This window comes from Temnothorax curvispinosus, unplaced genomic scaffold (genome assembly GCF_003070985.1).
Source record: "Temnothorax curvispinosus isolate PA1 unplaced genomic scaffold, ASM307098v1 QBEX01013138.1, whole genome shotgun sequence".
Taxonomy (NCBI): Eukaryota; Metazoa; Arthropoda; class Insecta; order Hymenoptera; family Formicidae; genus Temnothorax; species Temnothorax curvispinosus.
The window spans coordinates 1,592,204-1,603,720 of NW_020222918.1; the positions used below are offsets into that span (position 1 = coordinate 1,592,204).

The 11,517-nt window shown below is 37.6% G+C and overlaps 1 protein-coding gene across 4 annotated transcripts; it reads right to left on the bottom strand.

Moving 5' to 3' along the window:
• Positions 1 to 720: 720 nt before the first annotated feature.
• Positions 721 to 11,517, bottom strand: LOC112463252 (RNA-binding protein 25-like). 4 transcript variants are annotated; one of them, XM_025029526.1, is made up of 12 exons: positions 11,312 to 11,517; positions 10,248 to 10,390; positions 9,046 to 9,370; positions 8,777 to 8,971; positions 8,590 to 8,705; positions 4,011 to 4,225; positions 3,086 to 3,746; positions 2,320 to 2,740; positions 1,727 to 1,948; positions 1,480 to 1,652; positions 1,116 to 1,262; positions 721 to 1,035 (listed from the first exon to the last, which is right to left on the bottom strand). In XM_025029526.1, exons 2-12 carry the CDS (start codon positions 10,353 to 10,355, stop codon positions 943 to 945), a joined length of 2,676 nt encoding a protein of 891 aa, XP_024885294.1. In that variant the 5' UTR covers positions 10,356 to 10,390; positions 11,312 to 11,517; the 3' UTR covers positions 721 to 942. The 4 variants fall into 4 exon arrangements, with proteins under 4 accessions (XP_024885294.1, XP_024885293.1, XP_024885291.1 ...); XM_025029523.1 differs by having other exon boundaries at positions 943 to 1,035; positions 9,046 to 9,400; XM_025029524.1 differs by lacking the exon at positions 11,312 to 11,517 and adding an exon at positions 10,976 to 11,282 and having other exon boundaries at positions 943 to 1,035; positions 9,046 to 9,400.

Below are 11,517 nucleotides of genomic sequence, written 5' to 3' on the forward strand. Positions count from 1 at the left end.
CTTCCTTTAAATATTGAATGTTTTATGGATGAGAAGGACGTACACGCCAAGATGAAGCGTAGCGACATGGAAGCACTATGCGCTCATCTGTTCGAACTCTTATTATTTTTTTATTATTTTTTATTTTTATTATTTTAATTTGTATTATTAAACGTGAATACACGTGAGAAAATTAATTTGTTACGATACGTAATGTGCAAGGAAAAGAAATCGATATCTCTCGTTTCTGATGTCAATCTTAATTCCTGCGAAAGAAATTCAAATTCTCAAAAATCTATGAAGTATCAGAAAAATATAATCAGATAGAAGGTGGCTAATTATAAAATTACAAGAACTATAACTCCAATTTCTAAATTCTTATAATTTCAGAGATTCGAACCGCGAAAATGTAAATTCCGAAAAATAGATTAAGTATCAAGAGAACGTAACGAAGTAGAAGACAAAACTTCGAAAAGGTCAATTTCAAAAATTTTATTTATTATAAAGTTTCTTTCGTTATCTACGCTAAAGTAAAATTATGCCTATACAACACACATACGCAATGTACGAATATTTATTTAAATACAATATTTAAATAAATACAATACGCGCCCAGAATCAGTGCAATTAACATCAATTAAAATATTTGTGTATCAGGATACCGATATCCAGTTTTGTCATGTAGGAATGTCATCATTTACGCTCGACGACAGTCGTATATAAATTGAGGAACACACTAAATATTATAAATCATAATTACAAGTTTATTTAACGCTATAATTACTACACACTTAGTACCACCTATTGATCGAGCAACTTGTGCTTTTATAGGATAGAATTCCTATTTAATAATATTAAATTGCATATAAGTATGTAGTATCTAAACATTTTCTTATGCTTAGTCGAAAGAATTTTATGTGTAGTATAAATCATGAATTGATGAATTTATGGACGACACTCCATTTACTTCACTAAGCCCATCTTCTTAGCTTCCACCTCATAAATTAGTAACCTCCACATTTTGACTACGAACACTTCCGCTTCTTCGTCCAATACCTGAAACGCGCGAGATATATATTCCGCAAGAAGTTCGTCTATAAAATGCGAAAGCAAGAAGTATTTCACGATGTAATTACCATCTGTACATCGTCTAGTATTCCCTGAGGAGAACTGCCCGCCATTACTTTGCTACAAATAAAATCCACTAGAGTAGGTTCGGGTTCGCCAATATATTCGATAATCTTTTTATTGATCCAAGGTCTTATCCTCTTCTCCATCAATGTCTAAACGAAAAAGCGAAACATGTAAAAACATGCTTATAAGAGTCGGGTTTACCAATAAAAATCGCCGTAATATAAAAAAAAGTACAGAATGAATCAAGACAAGATTGGAATTAAACGATATATTAATAAAATCGGTTTTTTTTTTTTTTTTTTTTAATAAAAAGGAAAGCTTGTTTTACAAAGAAAATTTGTTCTTCTGAAAATGAATAATACTTACGTTATCGATGAGTGCCCAATCGAGTTGATAGCCAAACAATGCGTTCTTATCAGTAGGTATTTTGTCTATAAGAGATTTTATGTGCTTTCGTTTTTCTTCTTGGCTTTTTGTATTTTCTTCTTTCCCCGTCTTTGTGGCTTCTTCGGTTTTCTTTTTCTTTTCGTCTCCGTAATCTGAGAAGATGTAAGCTCTAAGTATCTCAACTTCTCAACAACTTCAGAACTAATAATGAAGGTAAAACACTTACCTAAAGGTACAAGTTTACGTTTTTTCGCGTTATTAGCAGCATCGTCATCGTCGTCGTTATTAAATACGTCCTTAACGTCAATACGGCCCTTTTTCCGCGTTTGATTCGCCTGTTGTGAATTCGTATTAGTAGCGGTGTTAGGACTGACCGGTGTTTTACCGCCTATACTGTGATCGCTAGCACGATTGCCCCCACTTCCCATAGCAAATGGAACAAAGTTACCTACACCAAGGAGGAATGCTATTATACATTGAAGAATTTATATCAATACGATACATTATAGCACATTTCATATATATTAACTCAACAATGTAAAATTATCGAAACACACTAAATATTTGTTATAAATGATTAAGATTGTTCGAAGTTGTATTCCTATGAAAATTGCAAGGAAACAATTTACGGTATTGTATTTGTATCAATACGATACATTATAGCACATTTCATATATATTAACTCAACAATATAAAATTATCGAAACACACTAAATATTTGTTATAAATGATTAAGATTGTTCGAAGTTGTATTCCTATGAAAATTGCGAGGAAACAATTTACGGTATTGTATTTGTAGGTAAACCAAGAGACACTTACTACCACTTGTCTTTTCTGGTTCACTAACAAGGGACATGCGTGAATCTTCATCTAACGATGGTGGAATGGATTGAGCAGGTGTCGCGCCTGATTGATGCCCCGGTGAAGGTCGTGCGTCTTTTAGACTCTCTCGGTCCGCATCCACTAATACGTCTTGATTCTCCTCACCGTCGCGATGATGATTCTGATGGTGTCTATGATGCCGACGATGATGATGATGATGTCGCGGTGGCGTCCTGGATGGTGCTTCTGGCTGAGAAACATCATCAAACTGCACACCATCATCACTGTCACTCTCTATTGGCTCGGTTTCTATCGGCGGCATTATTTCTTTATCCTTCTTCACCACTTTGTCATCCTCTTCGTCAATTATAGTTATTACTGGTTTAGGCTTATACTGTTCCTCCCTTTCGGCTTTCAACTAATAAAAAAAAGGAGCAAAACATGAAAGTAAATAAAAGATAAAAAATTCCCTTACGTATTTCCTTGTAATTAGATAATGTCTACAGCATTATGTAGTATTGTAGCGTAATAAAGTATTTTTAATTATAACATAGAAAGCAGAACCAATTCTTATACAATATTGTAAAATATACCTTTTTTACAAAATAATTCCTCTTTACACAAATTTAATACTGGAAGTATTTCTGTGCGAGTCTCAAACTCAGTTCAAAGAAAAAAATGCAAAATTAAAATTTATTTTAATTTATTAAGAATTAATCTCATGTTTCTTTAATTATAAGCTTAAATACAGAATATGACCTACCCTTTCAAATTCCGCGGCAGGATCCGGATTGGAGGCATCTGCGTATAATTTGTCACGTAAACGCTGAAGCTCCTGGCGTTCGGCACAACGATCCCGCGAATCTGCTTCGGCCTCCAGTGCTCGTTCTTCGAGTCGGCGAGACAACTCTTTACCCTTGTAATACTTGGAATCGTCGCGATCGTCGTCGTAATCCTCGAGGAACTCTTTCAAACGTTTTGCCTCCCTCTCTCTGGCCTCGCGTTTCGCACGACGCTTCTCTGCTTCTTTCTCGTACTCCTTCTGTTTGCGTCGTTCGCGTGTCTCCCATGCCCTCAAACGTTCCTGGTACGCTGCCTCCTTTTCTCTGGCTCGCCTCTCGTTTTTCTTCCTCTCTTTTGCCTCCTCCTCCTCCTCCCTCTCGCGCATAATTTCTCTTTCGCTCTTCCTCACCTCTTCTCGCTCCCGTTCCCTCTCCCGCTCTCGGTCTCTCTCCTTCTCTCTATCTCGCTCACGTTCCCGCTCGCGTTCCCTTTCACGATCCCGATCCCGCTCTCGTTCCCGCTCTCGCTCTCGCTCTCGTTCCCGTTCCCGTTCACGTTCCCGTTCTCGATCTCTCTCGCGATCTCTGTCTCGATCCCTATCTCTGTCATTTCTCGATCGATCCCTATCACGTTCTTTAGATCTGAAAAGTTCAAACAGTTTATGAAGTAGAAAATAAACTATATTTGTAAACAACACAAAAAAAAAATTATCCATTAAGACAACGAAATCACTGGTGAATGTCCAAGGATGGCATCATGTAGCATGGCTCGCATAAATCTGTACAATGTATTCAAACTGCGTTCTACACGCGCTTTCCTATTCGCAAAAATATTTAGTTCAATATGTTTTATACATTGCTCAATATAGTGCATCTATCCAATAGGGGATGCAAACGTTACTTCACCTAGATCTAGAGCGACGTTTGTCCCTTCTACTGCTGCCGGTACTATCACTACGACCTTTATGAGACGTAGGACTACCAGGGTCACCATCTTGGTCATCCTTGTTGGAAGCATCATCGTCACGCTTATCGCGTCGCTCCTTTTCCCGTTTCTCGCGCTCCTCTTTCTCGACAGCTTCCTTCTTACGCTTTACCTGGGCCTTCTCCTCCTCCTGCTTCTATAAAACACAAGAACGCGGGCACAGGTGAGAAAAAAGGTTAAAACAAGCGTGTCGATCTGTGATAATGATGGAAACCAAGAAACTAGCAATCGTATCTTCCTCAGATGCAACAAAAAATACTATTATGTTTGTAAATATTGTTAGCAAATAAGGATCTTTCTGATCATCGTTATAAAAATGAGAACGCATACTAATTACTGAACAAAACTTCAAATTAAAAATTCGCAGCTATTCCAATCTGTTAAATACATTTTGCCAAATGTATGTCAATTGTTGAGATGTTTTTATTGCATTTTTTAACAATCAACAGAAAGGACGTACGCGTAAACAGCAAAAAAGAATCGCATTTAAATCGCGTGTAAATGTCCATGTCACGATTCGTATACAGAACGATTACTAGTTGTAATAAGCCTTAATCATCTGACATAACGAATGTAGAGAGATGTTCATTTCAATATGGTATACTCACTCCACTGGAGTATGCTCGATCAGCAGCATCTTACGCGAGAGAAATCTCGTTTACATATCAATTACCTAAGTGCAGGTACAAATGTTTGGATACAGGCATAAGAGTTATCTTAAACTCTAGCTTATAATTTAAATACCTTAACGCTATTAACAGATGCATCGCAGAGGCCACCCAATGTACTTACAACATTGCAAATGTGCCTGTAAAATCGATAGTGTCTAAATCTATGATAAAATCTAAGAGCTTGAAAGGGGTCTTGAGATTATTTAGACATTCTTGATCAATATTCAATAATTATTAGAAAGTATTATACCAATCGGAAGCGCAGTCATCACGAAGAAGGGTATCCCACCAAAACATCTTTTCACATTTGCCAAGAAACTGTCTCACACTGTCTGACAACATTTGTTTTCCTCTGGTAATGGTTACACGCGTTATGGCAGCCGATGCAGCAAACTGTTGAATATCAAATGCACAATAGTTTGCCCACCGTTATCGTCCCGTGTTATAAACGCAACGTCTTAGAAATAAATTAGTGTGATTCATCCTTATTCTGTTATACTACTATCCAAAAATGGGTTACTGTTTGGAAAATCGATCCCGACGTGAAATTATTGCGCGATCATTATATGAGATTAAAAACGTAATCTGCTCACAATATTTGAATATAAATATTTATATTTAAATAAAATATTCTACAAACAAGTATAATCTCTATTAGTAAAATGCTACTCGTTACACTATTATACATTTTTTTTCTCTACTATTCTTCCTGACTTATGTAATTATAGAAATGATATATCGCTACAGTATTGGCATATTTTACTATTACAATCATCGAATTTGAGAAAATGTAGCTCTTTTAATCTTTTATCGTTCTCATCATTGACAATGATATCCTACTACTGTTTTACACAATCGTCTCGTCAGCATGACACATAGAACGTAAGCTATCTCGTCCATACGGTAACCCATGATTTTAAGCTCTAACAAGGGTAGAATAACTCAGTGCATAAAAGTAGATGCACATTGTGAGGAGAAAATAGACTGCTGAAACATGAAACGTGGTCAAAAAGGTATTTCTCAGACTGAGCAGTTGACTAGCAAAAATACTACAAGAACCGAATGCTTGTGTTGGCTCATGGTTGTGGAGTTTACTCACGGTGTGAAGTTGACTTGGTCAGTCAGTGTGGTGGTACCGGAGAATGGAGGAGCGCGCACCTAGGTACTACATGTCTGATCGAGACGCTGACAGAAGCTGTTTACACAAAATAAAGACAACAACTGAACAGTCGCCATTTGGTGATGGACAAAATCAGTTTCATTGTGTGTAGCGCACAGAGAGAGTCTCCCGGCCCTAACAAATAGTCTATCCCAAAGATGTAAAAAGTGTGTCAGCGCCAAAGTGTGTTTTGTTCAAAATGATAATACGTTCCAATCCTAGGCTGTGTGCGTGAAAGCAACCTGGACAACCGCTTACCTACGTTCGATATGCGAATACTAGACTGCTAGGCGTCAACACGAATAATCAATGTAACATTCGTAAACGGCAAACAATCGTTCCTCGTCGTTCATCTTAATTTGATACAGAATCGGATACACGCGTGTCTCTTGCGAAAAAAAATTAAGTAGAGAGACAATGTATTGCTTCGTTAATGTAAACGCGATACACGATAATGCGTATACATGGTGATTAACAAGAAACAAAACATTTAAAGATTTTCTTTAGACTTGAAGATGTTGAGGCATGACCAGAACAAGATCTTGAATGGGTCGAATCGACCAATAACTCTCTAATTCTGTTATAAAAATATCTAATTAAAAAAGATCAACTAATTCTAAAAAGTAAAGATCTTTTAAAAGATAATTTTTTATCCCCACAGTCAGAGTTTCCAAAACCACCTAAATTGTATTCTTTTATATCTTTGACTCTATAGAGAAATATTTAGTTGTTCTGTTTCTAGTGATTCACCTTATAGGAGTAACCTCCATTCCTATCCTCTAATGCATTAATTGGCTCTTGTTTAAAAAAAATAAATACTTATAACGTTTGATACGAGCATACATTCGATAATTCACTGTAATTTGCAGCAATGTTAGTTGATAAATTATTTTGATCTTAATGCGTATTCATAATTAACGAAAACAAAATATTGATAGATCAAATAAACAGATGCTCGGAATATATTCGGCAATCATGTATCGAATAAAAATTGTGTTTTACTATAAAAACCAGATATAGCTGCACAACAGATAAAAAGAACTCATTATTTCAGCGCACCATTTTGGCAGATTAAAACATATTTTGGACATTAATTGCTAGCAGTTTAGTATGACATATACAGAAGTAGATAAAGTTAGTTTAGTGCCAAATAAATCGTAATTGTATCTTTCTCTAAACGTCAAAAGTATAATAGCCGCAATGTAGCATACTGTATTTACGACGAATCAGTAAAACAGAATACCAAGAGAAACAAACTGATCAGCTACATGTCGCCAGCTTGTCGCGGAGAGCTATGAGTCTCCTTCTTAATGTATTGCGCATTTCTTTTTTTTTTTTTCATGTTTGGTTGTTTGGATTATACTCTGACTTACCAACAAGCCTGCAGCCGCCTGCGAAAATACGAGGGATGTGCTGTGATTGACTCCCTTCAGAGCCAATGAGTGAGTGAAAGGGTGGTCCCCACACACAGCATTCCTAGGCGTGTGCGTTTGCTGTGTGCGACGCACGCTGCCTGTTATTATAATTATAGCAACGAGTCACGGCTCCAATTGTTCAGAGCTAATATAGCACACACGCACTTTACCACAAATTACTTAAAAGCTACGACTTTCGAGATACTCGTAATCTTCTCTTGTATACATATATCCAAATACATTTTTTTTACATTTTAAGTGTACACAGAGAGAAAGACAGAGAAAGAGAGAGAAAGAGAAAGAATCTAATTACCAGCGTCTGCGATAGAATGTGTATGCGATTGGACACTTTCAGTACTCACATTGCAACAAGAGCTCGTCAATTTGCATCTCCATGTTTTATCATTCAGATCATGTGTTACACTAGCGTGAACGTAACGAATCGTGTCCAATCGCAACATACATACGAGGTAGATACTAGCGGCAATTCATTGACAAACATTAAAAGATGAGTTCTTTCTTTCGTGTATAGCATCGTTGTAATAACTGTTGTATACCTCTGATTTCATCTAAATCAACAAGATGTAACAATGTTTTTTTTTATACATTCAATATTCTCAAGTTTTGCGAAAATTTTACGTACGCAAACTATATCCGTTCGGCGTCATTGACATACTCAAATGTCATAAACTTGTGAATGAACCGATAGATGCGTAAAAAAATTAACATTATGTAAAAACAACAATTAACAATAATACAAAGTATTACAAACATATACTTGATATTCTGAAAATAAAAGATGAAAAGATGTTTTCCAAAGTTTTATATCAAGATGATAAAAAAAAAGACACAAGATGAAAAATAAAAAAATCAATACTCAGAGAAAAATATACGGATATATCATACATTATCGCTAATATATGAATAGCACAATTAAATCAGTTATTTATCTGACCTTGCTGCATCTGGAATGCATTATTTTATCTCGTTGAATTTCCATTATTTTGCAGTGTAATGACTAGATCAATTGTAAAAAGATATGTTTATAATGCTTCGTAAACCGAGTGTTACACATAAACATCAATTTCCTCATGGATTGATAAATGAACAAATTTTCAATATATTTTTTAAGAGAGAGATCAAAATTCCGTCTTTTATTACGTCTAACGCGACAAACTTTTTATGATTACAAAAAAGAAAAAAGATAAGACTTAAAAAAAAAAGATTTAAAGATACTCGTAATAATAATAATTACCTTCATGACCTCCCTGAATTTGCCAATTTCTCGGGTAATCAAGTCTCTTTTACTCTCTTCTATCTCTGCATCATCCAGGTTTAAGGATTTAGCTACCATTTTTGTCTGGTGTTCCTCTGCGACAAATTACAGTAAGAAACTCACGTGTCCCTTGTACATAAAATTTAGCGACTATTTAAATAATTACCTGGAGCAACCTGAGCCATTTCTAGATCTATAGCGTGTTCTGCTATAATCTGGTTGATGCGAGCGAGCGCATCTGCGTCGACCACTCTCATGCCTTCGTCCATATAATCTTCACCCTCTTCGCCGTCAACTCCTTCACCGGGTACCTCGTCCTGTAGAGGCGATTGGCCACCTCTGAGTTTCTTCCTTCTTTCAGCTATAAAGCAAAGCGTTGGTTATATTTTATCCTATTTCTATCTTGGGTTTTTGTCACCTCTGCTGAAAGCTTACCTTTGAATTGGTCCAGGACTACCTTAGCTTTAGCGTCCACTTTAACAACGAGCTTCTTCGTGCCTATTTCCATGTCATGGAGCAATCGGACTGCTCTGAGGCCCGCGTCCGGGCCCGCGTATTCGCAAAAGCCGAACGCCTGTACTCTCTTCCAAGAGAGAACATGCCCACAAGCTCCCAGAATATGTCGTATCATCACGTCGGGCGCTCTGTCCATTATGTTACCAATGAATACCGTGACAGGTGGGCCGGACTCTCTCTCGCGCCTTCGATTATTATCGTGGCGATTCTGATTGCGCGAGTAACGTACAGCCGGCGCGGAGGTCTGCATCGCAGATACGGGTGATGGAATCATCTATGTTTTATAAATGGTAGGATTCTTAATTATGCACATGTCTACTCATGCACTCAGTTTTTCCCCTCCCTCTCTAATAGCACGATTAATTCATATTTTTACTTCGGTTAACTAAGCATCAGCTACGGATTATCAAGTTGTCCATTCTGCTCTGCGTGTTACACATGCATTAAATAATTTAAAGAAAAATTTAAAAGAAAGATAACTTTTTCCTTTTTATGTACAAAGCTGCTTATAAACTTGTTCAAAGCACGTTTGTTTTCATATACTTGGAAGAAAATCTATGATGTAATAATTGTTAAACGATACGTATCACTCTACAGCAATAGAAATGTGTAAATGCATGCTTCACGTGTAGAAGATAATACAGCAAATGTATTAATCAATGCTACTTTCATTAGTCCCCATCTACAATAGGTGCTTTAAGCCTTAGTCTTTGTTTTAGAGAGATATTACATAGGTTCTAAGCCTCTCTCAAGCCCTAAGCTTTTAAAGATAAAAGTTGGCCAACTCGCTTCGGGCTTAGAGCTTAGAGCAGCAGGAGGAACGCTCAAGGCTGGAAATACGTCACAGTTTAGAACATAAAATATAAGGCTTAGGGCTTAAAACACCTATTGTAGAGTGGGCACTTATGCATGTTGCGTACTGCGTTGTATAAAATTAATGCTCTTGCAGACACTTTATTGATGACAATTTCAAAAAAAATTTGTTTAGCTGTAGCAAAAGCAAAAGTTACTACACGCAAACTGGCTTAACTCTTGCGTCTAAACAAATGTGATGCTTTTCACAAATAATCAATCAATATCGAAACACGTCTATCATGCCCTAAAGAAGCAAATTTACTTACATGGGCCATAGGCATGACACCTCCTATAATTGGTGGTGGCGCACCAACCATGTATGGCATCGGAGGCATCCCTGGGATACCCATAGGCGGCTGACCAGGATAGGACATGATTGTGACAAATTGATATTACAGCGATGAACACTCTGCAACAATAAGTTACACAAATGTTGAGCAAACAAGTAAGAATCAATTGTATTTTACAGATGATTAATGAATTTACAATCTCACAGGAATAATTATAGCAATTACAAAGTAACCGTTCATTATTACGTATCAAGCAAATTGGTCTTTCATCGAGTCATCTGATTTTGACACAAGATAATAAAATTATACAAAAAAAAGTGATATCCTAATGTAACACCTTAGCAGTAAGTCGCTGATTGTCGGATATGTACAATTATACAGGGAAAAATATTACTGCACGTATCGCAGCTTACAGAATGCAACTCTTGGAGATAAAATGGTGTCAAAGTACGAAATTTAACTCTCATTTTGCACTTGTAAAAAAAAACATGAGAAAGCGCGAGACGCGAGACGTGAGACGCTCACTGCAACACGATACGCTGATCGCGCTTGATTCTTCTCACAAAGATACGTGATAATGCTCGAATGAAAAGTACAAATAAGTCACACGCGGAATTGATTAATCTGTGAATAGGACCCGACAAAACGTTTCACGTGCGTGCTGTATGAATGCGACAATAAAATACACATACATATATACGTACACTTTTGCTCTTACTCTTTCTCTCTCTCTCTCTCTCTTTCACTATTTCTTTCTCTCCCCCCTTCCCCCGTCGCTATCTCTACAATCTCCGTGATCTATAGTTCAGGTGTGCGGTCGCGATATATCTCCGAATTGGTTTGACAAAATTAAACGAAAACTGCAATCGGAAGATCGGACGCGTCGGCTCGGCCGTCGCAAAAGCGTGCCTCTGCCTCGCTCGACGCTCGCCGACACGTTCGCGAACGCCCGACCCGACAGGGAGACGTCAATGATGATGGATTTTAACCACCAACCACCAAGCACGGGGGGAGAGAGACTCGCTCGCGGTCATACTCACATGCGGCCGGGCTGCTGGCTCGAGATCGCTGGTTATCGCGCTCGAGATCTACGTGTCATCTCGTTAAATACCGTCGGATCGGGATACGCGAATTCTCGCACGGAAAACGCGGCAAAACAGCCCACCGATTCCCAGCACAATCGGATACGCGATACAATTGCGGATTGCGGTATCACACGTCACCACGGCGTACGCGCGTCGCGTAG